The following is a 22424-nucleotide window of genomic DNA, read 5'->3' on the forward strand; positions in this document are numbered from 1 at the left end:
TTCCCCAACTACAGTAAGGTTCTTCATCTGATCTGAGGCTTTAGGGTACAGTGTGTAGCGGTCACCATTTCATGCAGTTCGTGGAGGGATTCTGTTTCTTGTGTCTTGCATACTTCATGCGGCTTGCACTCGGGTAGCAGTGGTGTTTGACTGGAAAGGACAGATGACGCTTGAAAGTTGTGGTATTTCCAGCGGCTCACAACTGTACCGCCGAATCTTTCAACCACCTCTTTCCAATCCATTCAGAGACCTAAGTGGTTAGTTAGAAGAACTTAAACTGCACACTGACTTGTATACATTCTTGTTTGTAAAGCCGTCTGTACACTAGAAGTGACCTTTGGGTAGCACGCATCAGAATTGGTTGATCAGTAAGAGCTCTGTTACGTAGGGAAGCTATGATCAGGTTAGAGATGTGATAACATGTTGGGAAACTGATGTTCCTGCTCTTCGTTTGTCTAACTCTTGATCTGACACCTTTTCAGCAGCAAAACCTTTTAATGGACATACTGCTGTATCTGAAATTCAGAGCTTGTTTGCTAGTTTCTCCACTAGAAATTGTACTTGGCATGTGTAGTAGTCCCATACCGAGTGCCGGTGCTGAGAAGCTGTGATGGTTTCTAGCTGGTCGTCCCTCCCTGATGGGAGCTGTGCGGGCAGAGAGTCCTCCAGTTCGAGTGTGTACTTCCTGCTCCCATCCGCTGCTCTGCCGTGTGATGCTAGCGCGTCTGTGCCACGCTTGCACAGAGGAGAAGTAATGCTCCAGAGATTTTAAGGTAGTTACAAAGTTCTGGTGGAGATGGACCTTGTTATTCTCAAGGTGAGAACTGCCCCTGTGCACATCTTAACAAGCAGCAGCTTTCTCATAGGACAGTTTCTTACAACTTTGAGTACAGAAAATACCTGAAAACTTGTCAGATTGCAAGAGCAGGAGTTCCTGTGTATTGGGAGCAGGAAGAAAAAAGGAAGGGGTGGGGCAGTGGTGTTGGATAAAGAAGTTGCTTTGCAAACTGTTTCATTCAACAAATTGTAGTGTCTGCTTCCCACCTCTGAAATTGGGATATCAATATAACTGATAAGTAAAAGGTCTCGTTCCTGTGTTTGGAGTGCTCAGTGTTAGTAAGGCAAGCTGTGTAAATACATAAGGAATATTTTAGCTACTCATTCTTAAAGTTATGACTTCGACAAACAGGTTAACGCAAACAAATCTTCTGTCTCTGCTCAACAGATGCCATGTTGCTTCAGAAGAGGGGACGAATACCTTCCAGAATAGCCATGAACTGTTACTGGAAAGTCCTGGCAATTTTCTTACTATCTCTTCCAAGTGCATTGTCTCTGCAGCCGGCCCAGCCCAGAGTGTTGCTGGTATCTTTTGATGGATTTCGATGGGATTACATCTATAAAGTCTCAACTCCCAATTTTCACTATGCCATGGAGAATGGTGTTCACGTCAAACAGGTCACTAATGTGTTTATAACGAAAACGTATCCTAATCATTATACAATGGTGACTGGTCTCTATGCAGAAAGCCACGGTATAGTTGCTAATGAGATGTATGATCCTATTCTGAATGACACTTTCTCTCTGAACAAAATGAATATCCATAACTCCAAGTTCTGGGAAGAAGCCAGCCCGATATGGGTAACGAACCAGAGGGAAGGACATAAAACCGGAGCAGCTATGTGGCCTGGAACAGATGTGAAAATACATGGAGTCTTTCCTACATATTACATGCCCTACAATGAATCTGTTTCCTTTGAAGATAGAGTTGCTAGGCTTATTGACTGGTTTACATCAGAAGAGCCCATAAACTTTGGTCTCCTCTATTGGGAACAGCCTGATGAGATGGGCCATATTCTGGGCCCAGAAAACCCACTTATGGGACCAATAATTAGTGATATTGACAAAAAGCTGGGGTATCTTATGTCTGAACTGAAGAAGGCGAAGCTGTGGGATGTGATAAATGTCATAATCACGAGTGACCATGGAATGTCACAGTCCTCCTCGGAAAGGCTCATTGAGCTTGATCAGTATGTGAACAGAGCGCTCTATAAAGTCATTGACCATTCTCCTGCAGTAGCTATTTTGCCAAAAGAAGGTAGGAGCTATAGCAGTAAAATTCTCTGAAGAAAATACTTGAGTATCGACACTTTATAGACTTCATTCCTTAACTGAAGTGGTGGTAGCAGCACTGATGCCAGTAGGACATCAGCCTTGAACAAGGAGTACTTGCAGGATCACTTCCTTGTTCTTTTTGCTAGCTCTGTCAGAAGCCTGGATTAACTTTCTGAAATGAAAAGTGAACAAATCTATCTGTTGTTGACTAATATTGCCAAATATCCTTTAGTCCTTATGAGAAGTAAGATAATCTAACGGCATTATCAAGGATGAATGGTGTTCTAGGTAGATAACAGCTGAATGCTACATATCTTGCCTTTCATCAAGATGCTAAAGCCATACTGGAAGAATTAGATTTCTAACTCAAACAGTAAACTGAAACCAGTTGGGGACCTTTGATAAATAGGAAGCCTGTGTTGGCTATTTGATTAGCTGCCAGCTATTGTAGTTCACTTGAGTTTTTTTCCCCCATCACACTGAACAGCCAGCCAGTTATGTTCATACCATTTTTGTTGTGATAATGATGGGCGAGAATACTGTGGGAATCGAAATCTGAAGTCTGGTTGCCGTCATTGAAGGGTTGCTTAAGTGCCAGGTGTATGTTTAGTGTCACTGCTGTAGAGGTGCTGCTCTTTATCTTGATGATCAAAAGCTGTAACTATTTGGTGCAAATGTGTTAACCTGGAAAATATCATTTTTTTGTGTGGGCAGGGGTGCTAATTTGGAAGTTGAGTTTTAAGGTGGCCTTCTGAAAAGGTGCTTTTTAAGATTTCTGTAACATTTGCATCACTAATAGATAGCACTCTCTATTTAATGCCCCAGCGGGGAGGGTATTTTGCAGACTTAAGTGACCTTTAAATATGTAAACAAATGTCTCTTGTCATTTTTAGTTTGAAGAATACTCCAGACTAAAATGTTAGCATGTCCAGACTGAGATCATCTGCTGCCTGAGCATACTCAGGTGCTTGTAGCTGGGCGCCATTTCTCTCAGTGGTGATAGAAGAGCCGAGTTTGGGAGCTCCATCCTAGTGGAGACAAACGTGGTTGACCAGGATGTTCTCATTACCGAGTGAAGCAGTTGTAAAAGTAAACTTCAGTGCTGAAACATCCCTAATGCAGTAAATGAGATCTTGAAGATGCGTAACCTGATTCTCCTGTCTGCTAAATGCTGAAAAGAAATAGTATCTCTGCAGCAATTGGCTTTTTTACTATTCTGTCATCTATTTCAATGGATTTCAGAAATAGCTTGGATTTGGTTTTGCCCAGAGGTTCAGATATTTATTACACTACCAATAAACAGGAACTAGTTTTGAGCACAGCTAAAATTCCTTCCTTCCTTCCATGTTACCGGCTGTAATTTTTATTATAAAACAACGAGCTTCATTCTCGGTTTAGCTATGAAGTAACATATGCTTAAGTACATAAGACTGATTCTTCAACAGTTATTCCATTTGGCTTGCTTAAAGCAAGGGAATGGTAAAACTTAGTGAGACACTGAGAAAAATTTTGAATGCTTAAAAATGCAGCGAGTTCTGCTACTTTAACTGTTTGGCTGCATGTTTCTTCCCTGAGAGACGGATTAAAGCCATTATTTAACCATGCTAGTGTATTAGTGTGTGTGGAACTAATTATACGTTCACGAAGATGGTACCTGTAGCACAGCTAGTGATGCTGGCCTTTTTCTTGCATTTAGTGTAAATATATTAATTCAAATAATTAATTTAGTGTAAAATCGTAGTTTACTGTATTTGGGGCTTCTGCTTCCTGCTATCCTATATAGAAAAGTGGCATAACAAAATTAATTTTGTTACGTATATAGTCCTAGAAATGCTAGATTGGAGTCCCTTTTCTTGTTGCTGTAACTACTGCTACTATATCTGGGCTTTTGCTGTCTCATCTTGATCTTCTTTGTGTTTAAGTTTAGTGATTCTTTTTTTAATGCCATTTGAGGTAAGAAACATTATACATTAATCTATTTCCAGTTTTCCTGCAGAATTTCTATACTGGATCCTAGGAACAGAGGGGGAAAATGAAGACGGTTTCTTTAAAGACATTGGGCACCTCCTCCCAAACTTTTTTTTCCTGAGATGTATTCAAAACCCCACGCACGCTGTAAATGGTAGACCGGATTTTATCCCTGGTTTACTTCAGGCAGTGTCTCGGGTCAAACTAAGCACTTGTTCTTGTGGTCATCAAGGCGATCGTTTCTTGGGACAGACAGTCAGAGAAGAGCTCGCTTGCCGGAACACCCGCTGCAGGGTGTACAGCTAGCTGTGAAGGCAGAACTAGCGAGAAATGATAAGTCAAAATGACAGGATGTGTTTAAATCCCACTCGTCTGCTAAAAACGGCAGTGTTGGCCACAAAGAAAATGTAAACGTCTTCCATCCGTGCTTCAGACCTTGGAGCGCTGAAACTGGCCTGCAGAGACTAGCTGTGAACTCAGCTGTCCGACTGAATTGTGCATGTGTGTAGCACAAAGTACTGAAATAAGTCACGGAACAGTTATTTGGTGTAGAACAGAAGTCTGATGTATACACTGCATAGCCCTCAATAGGAATCTGTGCTTAAACGGTGGGGGGGTGGTTGAAGAAACTTGTTCAGATGTAGGTTCCTGAACTTGCTTTTGTGTTCCTGTCTGTGTGTCCCGGTTCCTCCTTTCTGTGTGCTGATGTTCCAGCTTGTCCAACTGCTTTCTGGCTGTTCAGTGACTTCTACTGGAAAGAAAAGCTCAGAAACTGGAAATAAGCAAATAAAGAATTGGGGGTAGAAAACGCCTATTTATTTGGTAGTGTTAGTACAGCTCTTGAGGGTTTACACTCCCTATGCAGTAGATGACTGTGAAGGGTCTGGAGAACAAGTCTTATGAGGAGCGGCTGAGAGAGCTGGGGTTGTTTAGCCTGGAGAAAAGGAGGCTGAGGGGAGACCTCATCGCTCTCTACAACTACCTGAAAGGAGGCTGTAGCGAGGTGGGGGTCGGTCTCCTCTCCCAAGTAACTGGCGATAGGACGAGAGGAAATGGCCTCAAGTTGTGCCAGGGGAGGTTTAGATTGGACGTGAGGAAAAATGTCTTTACTGAAAGAGAGGTTAAACATTGGACCAGGCTGCCCAGGGAAGTGGTTGAGTCCCCATCCCTGGAAGTATTTAAAAGATGTGTAGATGTGGCGCTTAGGGACATGGTTTAGTGGGCATGGTGGTGTTGGGTCAATGGTTGGACTCGATGATCTTAGAGGTCTTTTCCAACCTTAATGATTCTATGATTCTATAACTAGGGAAGGGAAAGGAATAGACACTAAGAGCACAAAGGAGTAGGTAGTGCTGTTAGCCGTTACTGAATACACAGAGTGGCTGACAGTTCTAGACCAAAAGAGACATCTTCATCTGCCTGTCCAACCTGTCCCTTCGTATGTTTGTCATGTGTTCCCTGCTTAGGCCTCTGCAATCTTTGTACGGCTCCTGACGTGTTAGTGACATCTGGACCGTGACTTGAGGGCTTCCATTGAAAGATTAATGCAAGCTAGTTTTGGTTATCCCTAGGCAATTAATTGCTAATACTATGATGTTACATGGTGCACAGCAACAAACTAGCTACTCTTTCTAAATTGGCTAAACTTGTCATCAAAATGGTGGAAGATCAAAACTGGGAATCAAATGAGGTCATATACGTAGCTGTTTATTGGAGCATCTTGTAGAAGGAGAGATAAATAGTTGGGTTCAATGAGAAATAAGTTTTCAGAGATGCCAAGAAACGAAGTGGCTGCTCTCTTTGGCCTTTTAAAGGAAAGCAACTAACAATTAAACTGCTTTAAAATAAATAAATAGTGTCACTTGTCATCATAGCCAACTGGGGGAAAGACGGAATATGGCCTTAATGCGCACATTACCTCATAAACAGGTTTAGGAGCTATCTTCCTGCTTTGAAGCTTTGCATGGAGCTAGGAGGAGCTGCTTTCTTTTCCGTGAGACTTAACTGAACGCCTTCTAACTCATTCTTGTGAGAAGCTTACATTCTGGTAACTGTGAAATGAGGGATTTTTCTAAAATTAGCAAGGCACTTACTGCTTAGGAATAGGCTGTGAAGCCTGATGCCAGGCGTGATCTTACTGTGAATGACGCTCTGGATTTCTCAGGGAAACTTCTGTGCGCGTTGTAACCCGCTGTTGTCTCTTACAGCTATAATTAACCTTTGGAGAAGTGCATTTTGCCCTCAGTTGTATTTAAACTACTGATGAGTTCAGTAAACATATTGGTATGTTTAAGTTTTGTCTTTTGTTTCTTTTGTTTGTTTGAAGGCAAACTGGATGAAGTATATGAAGCTTTGGCCAATGCTCATCCCAACATGACTGTCTATAAAAAGGAGCAGATTCCAGATAGATTACATTACAAACACAACAGTAAAATTCAGCCAATCTTAGCAGTGGCTGATAAAGGATGGGAAATCGTATATAATAAGTCTGACGGTTTTCAGTGTAAGTATTCTGTCTTTACAGTGTTTTACTGTATCTTCCTAGTCAGAGACCTTACACGGTACTTTCTCTCCCAATCTCAACCAATGTTAATTTTTTTTTTTTTTGTTTAAGACTGGGAGGGAAAACTCTGAGGCTAAGTGTAGAATTTATTTTTTTTTTTTTCCTGATGGGATGGGAAGCACCCTACTATTAGGGGAAGGGGAACTGGACTTACTGTTTCTAAAAATTAAACTTGCCGAGATAAGATCGTTCATATGTTTTTGTGGCCACATACTTGAGGTCTTGCGAGAGCTAGCAAACTGAAAAGCACTTTCTGAGAGATTAAAAAAAAAAAAAGTTGTAACTGAACTTGTTCAGTAGAGGTTGAATAGCGTTGTTTTATCATGTACTATTTATTTACTGGAGAAGGGTTGGGTTGGAAATACAAGAATGCTTTCTGAAAGTCCTCAACTTCTGTGGATGCCTACACTTACAGTCACCTTGTTCTGTTGCTAGAAAGTCTGAATATTGTGTTACTGTACACCAGTGATTTTCGTTTGCCTTACAGGATAAGATGCATTCTAGGTGATTTGGAGGGAAAAAAAAAACACTTTTAAGTTCCTCACCTTGGGGTTTTGAGATTTATTATAGGTAGAATGGAGATAGTAAACTGTAACTTTTGGTTAGCTAAGAGGAAAAATATAAGGTGTCGTATGGTCAGTTCTTAAGTTTCTTAATTGAAAACCTTTTAAACTTTGCTGCTGGTTATGAAGCTGAAGAGCGTTACCTGCAAGACTGAACAAGTTTTTCAGTTGTTGATAGCTGACAAGAGCAGCTTTTTGTGCCAGCGTGTTTATTCACTTCTTCAGAGTTTTTAGTGCCCCTGTAAGGAAGGGGCACTGGAGACCCGCTAGTGAGATCTGTAAACTTTTTCCTTGTTGACGAGTAGATAGTGCACAAAATTGGACAAAGTGTCAAAACAGTCAGAGCTTAAGTTCTGTCTGCTACTAGGAGTCAAACAGACAGTCTGTCTCTGCACAGGTGTGGGTTTTTTTCCCCCTAAGAGATCTGGTCCAGTTGCAAGGTTAGAGTTTTTCCTTGAGGAAAATCAAGGAGACTTGGGTGTAGCATAGCATGCCATTGACAGTGCTCTCACCGCCATGTGAGCTTACCTTTTTTTTTTTCCTTTTTCTTTTAAATAGTTGCTCTCCATTCTTTTTTTTAAATCTTCTCTTTGTAGTTCTGAGACTTGGTATTTGCTAGGAGACATTTGTGCTGTTGATCAAAATGATTCTTCTAAACTTCTGCAAGAATAAATGATGGCTCTTCCTTTTCTGCATTATGCTAATTCTAGGAAAAGGTTTAATGCTTGTTTTGCAACTTCAGAATATTGACCTTTATCTATCTTTTATTTCTAGTTGGTAATCATGGATATGACAACATCTTACCAGAAATGCATCCAATTTTTTTGGCAGTTGGGCCTGCTTTCAGAAAGAATGCCACCAGAGAAGTCATGAATGCTACAGACTTGTACCCCTTATTGTGCCATCTACTTGGTATTAGCCCACTGCCAAGCAATGGTTCATTCAACGCTGTGAAAGATATGCTTGCTGAAGAAGTTCCTGTAGCCTTTGGAGCAGACACCTATGCTACTGTTGTAGGAATCTTTCTGGGCAGCTTTCTTGTTATGGTTTTTATTGCAGTTTTTGTTAAGCATTTTATCCTCACCCAAGCAAATACCATGCAAATGCAACATGCTGAAGCTGCCCAGCCACTCTTGCAAGATTAATAACACTTGGTACTTATTTCCTGCTTGATGCTTAAAATAAGCTTATACAAAAAAAATTAATAGGTGTGGATCAGCATAGATGTGTGGAGTAAAAAGAAACAGATGCTGATCCATTGGTACACTGGAGTACGTACATACTAGGTATGCAGAGAAACAGCGTGTTACTGTTTCACCCTACAACCACTTAATCTTTCAGGGGTTGAAAATGTTCTAGGTGAACCTGGAAAGCTGTATATGTATGTAGACATGTAGTGACAACAGACCTTGAATACCTCATTCTGAGCTACTTTTAGGGAAATAGCATCAACTGAGGTGCACCTCCCATGGCGATTTATTCCCCCGCCCCTCCTTTTTTTTCTTTGAGAGTTTTTTTAAGTCTCTCTGATTCGAACAAGTTACTGAATGTGGCTAGACTTCTTTGGGGTTTTTTCTTCCCTGCCCAAGGAAGCTTTTGCATGGATCACCATTACAGATAGCTTGGTGGATTAAATCCTGCAGAAGACAACATTATTATTAAGCTAGGTCATGCAGTGCTAAGTGTCATAAGTTTAGAGTTAGGCATCTTTCTTTAAACTACTGTGTTAATTGTAGCCCCAAAATGTGGATCTAGGTGGTATTGCCTTTAGCAATCAGCATTAAACTACTTGATTTTTATTTTTTTGTTTAGGTAAATATAGGTCTTTACGATTTTAGGTAAATGTAGGTCTTTACTTTTTCCTATTGTTTCCTGTACACGGGACTAAATTTTCTAGGAATTCCATGTGGCTGGCAGTTTAAAGACACGTGCAAGCACAACACCTGTATATGCAAATGGAGTCTTTTATATTTCTGTGATAAGAGGGTTCTTTCAGAATAAGGCAGATGAATCAGTTAAGGAACGTACATGTACAAGCTGGTTTCAGAGTGCTGTCAAGCTTGTCCCTGGGTGTAACATCTGATCTCTTACTGGAGACTCTTCTCAGGCGTGAGCTTGGCTTGCTGTCTTGTGTTTTATCTGATATGTCTGGGTGGACCTTAGAATTTGATGAGTAGGATTAGACACTCAATTTAAGGAACAGCTGTATAAATCTTAAGCCATATATACTCTTAAAAGCACACGTCAATATGAAAAAGGGTATAAGACTGGAGTTTGTTCTTCCAGAGGAAAGTCTCTGTCAGGGAAAATTATTCATTCTGAGTCAACAAAACTATGTATTACTGTGATTCTTTTGTGTGGGGCAATAAATCTTCTTGCTATTGTAGTTGTGGTTTTTTTGATGAGCTTGCTTAAATGGTAGGTGAGAAGCTGCTGACTAAGGTTTGTATGAAAAACATGGTATGAAGTGAGAAAAGTTTTCTAGTTGTCAGACTTGTTTAAAAGCTGAATTTTTTTCCCTCCCTGTGTGAGTTAGTATTTCTCTGCACTTTGCTTCTGAGTACAGTGCCTGAAGGAGAAAAACTCTTTCAAAATCCACACAAATACTCAGTCTGGTATTTCTCCAAGTGTAATTTATTGCTTCATCCACAGCACCCAGCAGAGGGCAAAGATGAGAACACCTTCGGCCTTGGATGTGCTCTGTCAAACCACTGGTGTGACTAACAGTCTAATACTGCAATTGGGAGGGTTGCTAGCAGACCCAGCAAGGAGCTGCAACAAGCTGACTAAGTGAAGTACAAAACTCATTTTGCTGAACTTAATTCCAGACTTAATGAATGACATCTAGGCGAGTTCAGAAATGAGCTTACTTCTCGCTGCCTCAGTGATGACTCTGCAGTGCCATGTTACGAACTGTCTGGTCCTCACTGCGTCAGAAGTAATCTGTTGGATTCCTCCGTGATGGCAGGGACACTTGCTTAATGCTTAGCATTAAGTTGTCTTGCAAACAGATGCGGAAAGTTTCCAGAGACCACAGCTAGGTGCAGTGAATGCTTGAGAGGGAAGGCAATGAAATATTCCAATTTAAGGTACATGCTGAAAGTCTAGCTGTAATAGTAGCTTCAGAAAAATGGGCAACTAGCAGATCTGTTGGAGGACAGCCCCTTAATTTGGGGGATATGTGTGAAGTCTTGCATAACTTGATCTGACTCATCGCTGCAATTCTACTGTTACTCTGTGTACTGCCTTCTTTTCCTATGTTGCCATTTTCTTAAGAAAACCCTGAAGGAAAATTCCGGGATAGCTGTGCCTGACACTGATTCTCGGTGGAGCTGACCATTAGGTACGTCTTAAGTTTAATTTGCTGACGCCAGATAAAACTGAATGCTGCAGGGGCCTATCAAGCTGAAAGGTGAAGGCAGTAATGATGTTCACGGTAGTTTCTAGAGAGGCTGAGGAAGTCGGAGTAGAAAACCTAAACCTCTAAATTGTTACTAGTCACTTCCCTAGCTACCTTCCAAAAAGTGGATGGCAGATAGCAAATTGATGCATTGAGTCTGCCTTTTCTTGCTTATTTGCAACTTAAAAATGAATTGTAGCACAAACTTAAGTGTGTGTTTAAAGAAAGATCTACAGGCTTGGTTAAGGGAATAACAGCGAAAATTGGAGATGCTATAATCCTCACCTGTAGCTACTTCAGTTACACACTTTCTCACTTTGGAACATGCTGCTTTAATAGAAATTCTTCTTATTGCAGTAATTTCATAGCAATGCTTATATTAGGCAGATGTAAAAATAACTGGATTGTAACCTCAGAGGTGTTCATTAAACTCCCGCTTTTTTAATTGACAGGTGTAGTTCTGCCATCAGCCAAAGTGACCCTTGATTTTAAGGAGGGGGCAAAGTTGGTCAGTGTTGTTCAGTCATCCTGGGACTTACTTACTTAGGCTTACCTGCCCAAACATGCAACGAGGGAAGAGTAGTAGGTTTCCCCTACCAAAGGGTTTGGGAGCAATAATATTCAAAATAGATTGAGAACACGAACATGAGAAGTCTTCTCGACGTCATTGTTCTGTATTGCACTGTAAGGCCCTTCTTTGAGGAGAGTAAAATGAAACCTTGTAGAAAACCGAAGGGAATCTTTCAGCATTCGGGTATTTCAGTTTAGGTTTAAACATGTTTCCTTTATTGCTTAGGTGTATTTGCAGGTACCTCTTGGGTAGTTACCTTGTTAGGGTATTTGCCTAGCCAGTGTTAAACGCTGTTTTAAGTCGTTGGCTGTAAGCTTAATGACATTGAAAGCACGTATGATGCCACTGGAGAAGAAATACCAACTTTTTCTCTGATGTGAAGTGAGATTTTTTCAGACTACCTTTTTGGTTGGGGAGGACGTGGTATTTGGTTTCTATGTATATATTTTTCATGATGTATGAACAAGTTTATTGGAAAGTGGATTTGAGTACACTGTATACTACTTGTAACTTAAGCTTGGAAACTGAGAAGCTGGCATGATTTTGGTTTTCGTTATTGACCTGTGAAGCATACTTTGAGATGTCAAACGTTTTCTTTGTTTCTTCTTGTTTGGAAATGTTGAAGTTGAAATATATCTTTGCTATAGTGCTATCAAGCATTGAGTGCTTGCTTCATTTAAAACCACGTCTGGAAAAAACTTGAATTGTGGGGGGATGGCTGGGGGAGAATGGCCTGAACTCATGCATCCCAAATATTTCTTGTACTCCGCATAGTGTATGCCTTCATTAAAAATAACTGGAAGTGTGATAGAACTTAAGAATTTTAGGTCAAAGTTTTATATAAAAAGACCTCTTGTTTCCCTCTTTGCTATTGTATATGGAAATAACAGCTATCTGTTACCAACAGTGGTAATACAGTTTCTTTTATCAAAAAACATCTTCTAGACTTTCTTGGTAAAGAGCTGTAGTAATGCTGTTTACAATAAATGCGGTCTCAAAAAAAAAAAAAAGTGCAAAAATGCCTTTATAAGATGAAGGGTTGTACAGCGTGACTTTTCAGAAGTGTGGAACAAAGTCTTGAGCCGTGTGTGGGAAGAATGACAAACGTGCAGCTGCTGAGTCCTGCTGTTCCGTAAAGCACAACGATAGCAGGTATCTTCTGAATTTTCCCTGCTTAAATAATGGCCATGGATGCTGTTTTGACCATACCTACTATGCTGCGGTACATATCTTTCCAGAAATGGCATGTTTGTACTACAGTAAAGGTAACATAAGCATTTATTAGATGTTAGACTACAAAAATTGTTGCAAGCACATGAAAAGGGCAAGTTCAATAGTGGTATCTGCAGTATTGCAAATGGATGGCCTACCCATAATGAAATCCTAATCTGAATCATATTAAGTTAACAAATCTCTGTTACTGTTTTTTACAGTAAAAGGTGGTACCATGCATATTAAAGCAAACATCTGTCCCTGTGGTCTGATCCTTGGAGGTATATGATGATGTTGGTTTATTTTCATAGGCAGTACATTCTTTTCAATTTATAGCAAGTTAAACTTCCCCCTGAAACAAGTGGCTTGGACCTACAGTTAGTTGAAATCAGCTCAATTCTGGAACTGTTTTCCTTGGTGCTAATGGACAAAAAGCATATAAACCCAGGCGGGTGGATGCTTTAAGGCTCTTCTACCCAGTGTTGAGAGTTCCTTTATAGAGGCAGTCAACATAATGAAACATCAGTCTTCACTGCTGGGAAGTAGTGTTACAAACTCCCCCTATTCCCTTCTAAACTTTGATGCTAGTTTAAGTGTTAAGAACTTCCCCTAAATTAATATGCCCTGTATGAACGTTGCAGAGTTGCGTATATTTAGTAAGTTGCCACAAGCTATTGTAGGGTATCATCTCCTTTATCACAAGAGCTGCTTTAAACCCCTCCCTGCCAGCAGCAAAGAATGGTGCCGGGAAGAATACTCGGCACTCTGTAGACCATATCGCATCCTTGGAACTGAAAATAATTAGCAATGCAACTGGAATAGAGTTTATCCTATTTCTTAATACTTAAACCTTCTCTTTAAACCCTTCCCACAATAGCATTGCTTAGTCTCAACACTAAAGGGAGGAGGAGTAGAGGGTAATAACGATTTCTGCTAGATACTACCACTCACTTCCTGGTTTCATAGGAGCTTGGTTGCCTGTAGCGATTCTTACCAGAAAGGGCTACCTAGAGCTAGAAGGAGAAGTGCCTTTAGACTTAGATTTCCCCATCTCTAACAATATTCGTATTTCAGATTAGAGTGCTGCCATTCAATGTTGACTTCACTGAACATTTACATTTCTGGTAATTAAAACCTTGGCGGTAACCTTGACACCTCGCTTAAGACGGTGATGCACAGAGGAACTGAAAGCACATCAAGCACACGCTGTATAACAGCTGTTGGGGGAAGGAGGAGGAAGGGAAGAATAGAGCGGAGCATATACCGTGCTAATCACTTTAACAATCTAGAAAAAAAAAACCCTCACAGGTAGAGGATGGTACAGTTTGGTCTTATCAAGTCTGCCAGAAAGATAAAGATAACTCAGTTGAGTCAAGCCTCTCCATAAATAGATAATGCAAAGCATCTCCCAGCAAGTCTGCCACCCTCTGAGGATGGCAGCAGTTATTAGCAAAATTACAAGAAACTAAGAACTCTCTCCAATGCAGGAATTCAAGCATCCTCCCTTTTACAGCATCTCTAAGCCTAGGTTCTACCCTGCAAAGCACTTACTTCATAGTTACTCATTAACCTGACCTCTTATTGTATGTAATTAATTATTTAAAATCTTCCATCAAGATGAAAAAGTAACTACTCTGTTCAGTCCAGCTATCACTCTATTATATCAACAGTCTAAAATCCAGTACGCTGTCAATAACAGTACACATTTTTCAAGGGACCTGAGCCTCTTTCAAATTCAGATTAATCCAGAGTAAAGCGTTAGTCAGTAACTAGTAGTTTAAGAAGCAGGGGGGAAGGGGAAGCAGAACAGGTTAGGTTTTGTACTGTGTTTTTAATCACAACAGAATCCTCAGAGAGGAAGATACAAATTAGTAAAACTTCCACACATCGTTTTTACAACTCAAATTTATTTTTTTCAGTGGGCAGTTAACAGTAACCCTTCCCTCCAAAGTCCGTACTTCCTCCCAGTTGGATCACTAAAAGGTAGTCTGTGGCTAATACCAAATTGCATTGAATTTGAGCTTGTGAACAAGAAATGACATTGCATGCTACCAGGTACCTCAGCTCTCACTTCAAATTATCAGTTCTTAAACCCATCAAACTTGTAGGAGAACGACTTGGTAACTGTAGTTCTCTTTTTGGGTTAGCATTAACAATTTAACCTCATCTTTCCTCACTGAAAGATAAGGTACCACTAAGGCTTTCTAAATCAAATTAGTTTTTTTTTTTTTATAGCAACTTACTAGACTTGACCATTAACAAGTAATCAAGAGGTTTCAATTAAGAGAACCATTAGCACTGGTCTTCACCAGAACTTTACATCTATACCACTCAGACGCTACAGATAACAGATCCTACCTCAAAAAATAAATTAACTTTTCCCTTTAAATTTCCAGGGTTTAAAATAAGAGTTTGGAATCCTTGTTTGATGACTGCACATCAAACTTTCAGTTGTTGCTTTTTAGCATATGACAGCCTTCAAAAGATAATTATCAGCCGGTACACAGGGCAGAACCACCTTTATTACAAAAAGACCTTCAGCAAAGTTTACACCTGAAAAACTTTTCACAGGGTTTAGAAGCAGTAATTTTACTACTACAGCCCATTAAACTGAGTAATCCAAGGATTCTCGGATTAAATCGACATCCTTGAGATAAGCAAGTAGTACGATCCCAACTCTCTGAGTGCAGGAACTGTGGAACCAAGTCATCCACAGACGCGCGTCTAGAAATGTCAGAGCCATCTGCCCAGCGTTATAACCACTGAGCAGCACACTTTATTGCTCAAAATACAAGTGGTATGTACCAATTCTTTCCTCACTGACTTCCGTTTTCCTTCTCACCAGTTTCTTGTCATATTGCTGGCTTAGGGTGGAAACAGAAGTATTGGATCTTCTCTATACCCTCTATCCCCAAATTTAAGAACAAATCAGAATATACTGTCCAAACAGAACTAAATTCTAACTCTCATAAAAAGAAGATCTTTCCAATACAGGTACAAGAACACTAAAAGAAGTCAACATTAATTTAAATTTAATACAAAAACCCAATTATTTACAAATATTAAAATTCACTTAGTCTCTCCTGGCTAGTTCGTACTCTGGAATTTCATTTTGGAAGTGTTCAAAGGCTTGAATGAAGAACTAAGCATCCTTATCATGTTAAGCATCTCTTCCAGCAGAAAGCCACCCGTTCACCATTTTTACAGGACTGCTAGTCAGGTAGCACACACAAACAAGTTAGCAAGATCTGGCTGTACAGTATTTTATATGGATACTGTTAAAGTGCATCAGCGAATGCCATCTGGTGCAAGTTCAAACCCTCTTCCTGAAACCACTGTTTAGCAAGCGAGGCGAGGCTCCCTATATGCTATCCGATTAAAGGGTCGTCATCATCATATTGTAACTGAAGCCGGGAAAACGGCCGTGGGGGAGCTACTCTATTCTTTGAGATTATTATAATGCAGGTGAAAGTAGTCAGTATCATAAAAGCCCCAACAACTATCCCGATAGCTTCTGGAAGATTTATGCACCACTGGTCAGCCAGCAAGCACTTGGTGTTACTGAAAGTGCCGTTGTGCGGCTGTGGTGTCAGGCCCAGGATGTGGCACATCATTGGGTAAATATCAACGTTGTTCATCGTGCTCTGCTTGTAACCCCGATGAAAAGCAGGCCCGCGAGCAGCCAGGAACGGATGCATACTTGGGAGAGCGTTGTCATAGCCGTGGTCGCCTACTGGAGAAATGCAGAGTTGAGAGTTAACATCGCATTTTCTGTTTGCATATTGAGTATTCCCCTCCCTATCTCTCCCCCACCCCCCAAAGGCATATATTTTCACTAAAGACTAATGCAGAACATAAAAGCAGCTGTTGGATCAAACACTGAAGGAACCCGGAGTTCCTTCCCTCTTCCCCAATCCCCAGAAGTCTTTTCCCATACCGGTCTTCAGCCGTGGTCCTTCCCACCTCCCCTCCCCCAAATTCTCTCTTTTCCTTTCGTTCCTCAACATTTTCAGTTTTCCCCTTCGCACTCCTCATGCCAAAGTCGAAAAGGACGTTGCCGATCCACAAGTCAGTAGCTGGAATGCAAATTTGTACAAATTTTGGAAAGACATCTCCCCCTTGCAAAAGCAGACACTGCAATTATTTCAAGCACTTTCCCCTTGACAGCGTTCAGTTTGAGCCCATTAAGTATCCTCAAATCACGCTTATCAGATTAGGTACTTCAGGAGAAGGGATACCCAAATAGTCAAAACCAAAAAACAGTCAAAGGATCACGATGCCTGTGACAGGCTAATAACAAAATGTTTGCGGCTACAAGGTCACCAGTACTTGGACATTTGGTAGGTTTTAAAGAAATACTCCGATTTTTGGTGGAATATAAACAGCTAAAAGGCAGCTGTAGTCAAATTTCCCAGTAACATGCCTGAAAAATCTGTCCAAGATGCCGAAAATTTCTCATAGCACATGCAGCACAGTATCTGAGTGACTCCATTTAAGTTTGGAGTTCATTTCTTAGTAACAGTTTAACGAGTCTGTCCCCAGAACTGTCTCCTCGGCTGCTTCATTGAGGTTTCTGACGTGAAATGTCATGATTCCTATCAATTAGGTCACACTCACTGCTTCGGTGTACTTCCAATATTCCTTTCTAATGTTCTCCACCATGATGTTTTTTACCACAAAGATACTACTGTGCCACATCTCGCTTGATGGAATGCAGTCCTACATTTCTTGATTACATTTTTTTTTTCTCTCCTTCGTCTACTTGCTTGTTTTGAACAGCGTTGTTCCCAGTCCCCTCTCCAGTGAAGTTTCCCTCTTTCACCTCTGAAGTAGGAGGGCTGGCGTGCGCCAACATTGCTAGATACAGTGTAGGTATTGGTACGCCTGCCAATCATTACACTGCCACTTTGTCCACGAAGACAAGTACAATAAACACTTAAATAGCCTTTTAGGCTAAAACCTCCCCCCTGCCTGCTTCTGGGAAGCCTTGGCAAGCAAAATTGTTTCAAAAGTGATTCACTTCAACTGATACACTGCTCTTACTTCTAAATACACACTTACTAATGATTTTTAGGTGCATGAAATGGAATCTAACCATAAACAAGAAAGTGACCACGTGTGCTACCTGTTGTCCGTTTGAAGATGATTGTAACAAATCTGTGGGGTAATTAAAATAAAAACTTATCTTACATTCTAAGCAGTACTTCTGTACAAATAACGAGAAAATTTGAACTTAAATGTGCAAAGGGCAGACAGTAAGAACAGCCAAACTGGGTGAAACCAGGAGTTTGCACCACCCAGCATCCTGTCTCTGGCAGCAGCCGTAACAGGGAGTCTGGGAAGTATGCAACAGGGTCAGCCCTGACATACCAGCCAGCCTCGAGCTGTTGGCTGCTCAGAAACTTCCTGGAAGTTGGTACTTTTGTATTTAATTCCTACTAATGGATTTTTCTTCCAAGAATTTATCCAATCACTTTCTGAACACACGCATATACATATAGATATATATGCAGCCTTCATCTGCAACCAGAATTATGGGCTGAATTCTCTTACTATGACGATAATGAAATCTATCTGGAATTTCTTCTTTGAGATATATTTTCATGTGACTGTTGCATTTTTTCGGTAAGTTATACACGCCTCTTTTGTCTGCCAAAAAAACCCCAAACCCTTGCATGTCAAAACCCTGGAAATATATATACAGATACATACATATATATGTATATGTGTGTGTATGTAATTTGACATTCATAGCATCTAGCAGGAAGAAAGTGCATATCTTAGCAATGCACTGTGTGAAGTAACGGCAGTTTTGTTTTTTGTCTTTCAAACATGCTATTTGATGCCCCTAACAGGAAGAACTCTGGCTTCTTTGACCATTACTGTTGTGTTCCTATTATTTTTAGTACTTCCTCACATTTATTTTTGTTTCCTAGTATATGTACTGTAACACTAAATGTTGCGTCTTGCATTCTTCAATTTATGCTCCCCTATATATATATTTTGTATACAAACAACAGTTAAGCCACACTCCAGTGGAAGCTTGAGACAGACTGCTAACTTGCTTAAGTTAAAAGTGTACCTCAGGCTATTAAGTTGAACATGACAAAATGTTTTAGCCAATGGAATATCCCCCATCTCTTCCTCATCTGTTAAAACACTCCAGGCTCAGGCTGAGAATGTTCTAGAAAATGCTGAGATGTTCCTAAAGATGCACAGTGCCAGGACTCCACTCGCTAAACTCAGACCATCCCACAGATGGCTGGAATAAAAACAAGACAGTTTACCAACAAAAGCCACCAAGAGCACAAATGAGGAAAACACACTTACATTTTGAAAGTGACTCGTTTTGTACAATTGTCCAGCCTTCGTCTGCAACCAGAATTATGGGTTGAATTCTCTTATTATGACGATAATGAAATCTGTCTGGAATTTCTTCTTTGAGATATATTTTCATGTGACTGCTGCATTTTTTCAGTAAGTTATACACGTCTCTTTTGTCTGCCAAGAAAAAAAACTGCATGTGAAACAGCTGGAAATTATGTCCCATTCACTGCAATTATCTGTCATTAAACCTAAGCTCCATTCTTTTCAAAACAATTATTTTTTAAAAAGCAGATAGAAAAGGATTTTTTCATGTTCCTAATTAAATGCTACATGTATCGAGGTGGATTTCACAATTTGCTCTCATTTTGAATCAGGTACCTCATGGCTGTGGTTTTGGACCTACAATTCAATTTACCGTCTGGGCTTGGGGGGGGCGAGGAGAGCAAAATTCAAGCAGTGAAATCAAGAGAAAGCAATCACATGCCAAGGTAATCAATATTTTTATCCAAAGCAGTAAATATTAATTTTTTTTTACTGTATAAATCATTTTGTTCGTTACAATTGCTTCAGTCTGGCCACAGTTGTGGAAACTGAGCCCAGCAGTGCCATGATTTAAGACATGCCTGTTAGTAACTACTCCAAGATATAAAAACTGAATTCACAGTATGAAAACTGAAGTTTCATTCACAGAAATGGAAGTGGTAAAGCGATCAAAGTTGGGTTTAGATTTTTAATTGGAAGTTTAGACAACGACAATTTTTATTCTGAATAAACGTGAGGGCTTATGTCATGCTCACTGTGAATGACAACTGTATAGAATAAATGAACAAGAGGGCAGGCATACTGAGGACCTATCTGCTTTTTCAATAAGCTGTGCCAGGACTTCACCACCTCTTTACCACCCATAGCAATTTGACAAGAAATGCTCCTTGGCCCATTGATTACCAAAACAAAGTAAGTCCTAAATAAACATACATTCTTTAGCTTATTCATTAAATTTTGTCAAAGTTGTGCAATATGAACTACACGGGTTTTGCAAAAGATGTAAACACAGTCTACCACAGTGTGTACTTTTTAGTAGTAAGATAAACAAAATTTAATTCTCAGTGTATGACTTAAAAAAACCAAACCCGAAACATACTCTGCCTTGGCAGCACTGCAGCAACTGGACTCTTGTCTATCAGAGTATAGTTATTGCGACCAATGCAGCCATCCAGGATAATCAGCTTCTTTGCAGAACAGGCGGCCATTCCATGATCACTTGTTATTATGATATTAATAGTGTCCCACAAACCTAATGCCTTCAATTTATTCATAAGGAAACCAATATGATTATCCACTTCTTCTAATACTTTGCGCATGTTCTCGGTGTCATCTGGTCCGTACTTGTGCCCACTTGCATCTGGTTCTTCCCAGTATAATGTAGCAAAACTGACTACTGGATTAGAGCTGTTCAGCCACGCAACAATTTTCTCCACTCTCTCCTCAAATGTTACCGAAAAGTTATACTTCATAAAGAAATGAGGGGTCGTATCATTAATTTTTACATCGGTACCGGGCCACATTGCAGCAGCACTTGCTCCATTTCCCTGCTGTTGATTTGTTACCCAAATTGGAACTGCCTCATTCCACCAGAAGGGATCTGAATCATTGAACTGTGAAAACTTTTTCTTGGCATCTGCATCGTACATGTCATTAGCCACGATGCCATGGCTTTCTTCATATAAACCTGTCACTATGGTATAATGGTTTGGGAAAGTCTTGGTGATAAAAGCATTCGTAACTTGTTTTACAAGCACACCATCCTCAATGAACTCCTGAAGATGAGGAAGTTTATAGGTTTCCAAGTAATCAGCCCTGAAGCCATCAAAGGACACGAGTAGTAACCTGGATACCGAATCACCAGTAGAGTGAGCACAACAGGCAACGACTCCAGAAAAAAATAATGTTAACATCGAGTTCATTGTTGATGCTTCAAAGTGTTTCCAGTAGGTAATCAGATGCACCTGAAAAATTTAACAAGATAAGGCATGTAACACAAAATAATTGTACTGGAACCAGTTTAACTAGCTACACATTAGGTACATCTTCCTTATAGAGGTTAACTGCAAAACAACCGGTCTAAACAACCACTGAAGTCAACAGTATATTTCCCTACTGACTTCAGAAGTTTTTCATATATTGTCATAGTTTTTCATATATTAAAACAAATAAGCAATGAGATTTTTTTCATTCCAGACTAAATGAAAGGAAGAATTGTTTTCTCTCTTTTAAGCAATTATTCCATCGTTCTGTGTGTCTTACTACAATTCTACGTTCCAAGACAATCAGTACTCTTCCTCATGTTCAAGCACAGGCACCTGAACAATTACGGCTCCACATTTAAGAGTCCTGTGCAGCTCTAAATCCTGCTTACACATCCCTGTTCAGACCAGAAGTTTGTTTTCTACTGTAATTATAATTTTTCTTTTTCATCCCACCTTTCCTTTTCCACAGTTCCCACCCTCTTGAGCTGCTGGAAGACTTTTGAGCCTTTCAACATTCCTATTTACTCATCGCTTACTCTATACATGGAACCGCCAGGAGTAACTTCTACTTCTGTTTTCCTTCTAAGCTGTTGTACAACTACCGTAACAGTATTTAAACCTGTTCTTTACGTATGATATTTATATCTCTCTAAAAAAAAAAAATAAAGTCATTAGTAACATTAGTTATGAGGCAACTATTTCTCACCAAGGAATTCACGACTATTATGAATGCAAGGTATGATTTGTAAGCTCCCCCAACTAATTATGTGTGACAGAAGCACTTTGTTCAGGAAGGTCCAGAATTATTCTATAAAGCCTTTAAGAAAGAGGAAGTGAAGCTCCAGATCTCGGAAGAACTTCTGCGATATTGTCAGCGTATTTACTTCTCAAGAAAAGCTCCGCTCCAGCAAATTTCTCCTTTATCTCGCTTGCACGAACTAGGGTGATTCTAGGAGGAACAGCAGGTATCTTCCTAACTGCAGTAATATCTTCTGGCCTATCTCAACCCTTTCCCCAAGGCTCTTTAAAACTGTGAGTGTATTATTTTAAAAGTGCAAGTAGCTTTAATGGTAGCTAAAGCTTTAGCAGTGAGAGGAACGCAAAGCATGGGAAATCATCCCCCCTTGCAACCAACAGTTAAAATTTCTTCAGAAGATACAAATGTTAGAAGAAAGGATCATCAAGAACAGCATTAAGGTGTCTCCTAATACAGAGGACTTGTAACACACAGCCCCTTTAAAAAGAGGGGGGGGAAAAAAAAGAAAATAAATGAGATGAGCAATGGAGCACAGAATCACCCATTTCATGTTGCCAGGTGCTTTAAAAAGCAGAACCAGAGTTTTTCATAGCGCAGTAAGAGACAAGACCACAGTATTAGCTTCGAAACGCTCCGAAGATGCTAAGCATTTGTGTTTTCACACGCTGTATCGCAGCCAACTGTAGGACGCCATCAGCCTTACAGCCACCCGCTCTTGAACCTCGCCACCTTCCAGCCAGGTTTTCAAGGCTCCAGTTGCTCAGTTCGGCAAGAAATGAGTTATCCTGGCCCTGAAAGCTCACAGCGAGACGCTGCGCTGTCATTACAAACTTAGCCGGTGTACAGGACCGGCTCCCGCAGCGCTTGCGAAAGAAACCGCCGCCGCCACCCAGCCCTTGGAGCCGGAGCACCTGCAGCGCGGAC

General features: G+C 40.4%; 2 protein-coding genes across 4 annotated transcripts; one reads left to right on the forward strand and one right to left on the reverse strand.

Moving 5' to 3' along the window:
* On the forward strand, positions 1-11834 carry ENPP5 (ectonucleotide pyrophosphatase/phosphodiesterase 5 (putative)). Of its 2 annotated transcripts, none has more exons than XM_009319677.1 (4): positions 1-13; positions 1226-2095; positions 6407-6583; positions 7981-11834. In XM_009319677.1, the coding sequence occupies exons 2-4, from the start codon at positions 1231-1233 to the stop codon at positions 8349-8351; spliced, it is 1413 nt and encodes a 470-aa protein (XP_009317952.1). In that variant the 5' UTR covers positions 1-13; positions 1226-1230; the 3' UTR covers positions 8352-11834. The 2 variants fall into 2 exon arrangements, with proteins under 2 accessions (XP_009317952.1, XP_009317951.1); XM_009319676.1 differs by lacking the exon at positions 1-13 and adding an exon at positions 742-817.
* Positions 11835-14881: 3047 nt separating this feature from the next.
* Positions 14882-22376, reverse strand: ENPP4 (ectonucleotide pyrophosphatase/phosphodiesterase 4 (putative)). Of its 2 annotated transcripts, none has more exons than XM_009319679.1 (4): positions 22304-22376; positions 19858-20722; positions 18720-18890; positions 14882-16122 (listed from the first exon to the last, which is right to left on the reverse strand). In XM_009319679.1, the coding sequence occupies exons 1-4, from the start codon at positions 22322-22324 to the stop codon at positions 15758-15760; spliced, it is 1422 nt and encodes a 473-aa protein (XP_009317954.1). In that variant the 5' UTR covers positions 22325-22376; the 3' UTR covers positions 14882-15757. The 2 variants fall into 2 exon arrangements, with proteins under 2 accessions (XP_009317954.1, XP_009317953.1); XM_009319678.1 differs by having other exon boundaries at positions 22163-22351.
* Positions 22377-22424: the final 48 nt, after the last annotated feature.

Source organism: Pygoscelis adeliae, unplaced genomic scaffold (genome assembly GCF_000699105.1).
Source record: "Pygoscelis adeliae isolate BGI_AS28 unplaced genomic scaffold, ASM69910v1 Scaffold121, whole genome shotgun sequence".
NCBI classification, from domain to species: domain Eukaryota; kingdom Metazoa; phylum Chordata; class Aves; order Sphenisciformes; family Spheniscidae; genus Pygoscelis; species Pygoscelis adeliae.

Coding starts and splice junctions, on each gene's coding strand:
- ENPP4 (XM_009319678.1), bottom strand. CDS start 22,324: ATGACAGCGCAGCGTCTCGCTGTGAGCTTTCAGGGCCAGGATAACTCA. Junction 20,723..22,162: donor AGTTGGCTGCGATACAGCGT/GTGAAAACACAA, acceptor TAAATTTTTCAG/GTGCATCTGATTACCTACTG. Junction 16,123..18,719: donor AAACGAGTCACTTTCAAAAT/GTAAGTGTGTTT, acceptor GCATTTCTCCAG/TAGGCGACCACGGCTATGAC.
- ENPP5 (XM_009319677.1), top strand. CDS start 1,231: ATGTTGCTTCAGAAGAGGGGACGAATACCTTCCAGAATAGCCATGAAC. Junction 2,096..6,406: donor AGCTATTTTGCCAAAAGAAG/GTAGGAGCTATA, acceptor GTTTGTTTGAAG/GCAAACTGGATGAAGTATAT. Junction 6,584..7,980: donor TAAGTCTGACGGTTTTCAGT/GTAAGTATTCTG, acceptor TTTTATTTCTAG/TTGGTAATCATGGATATGAC.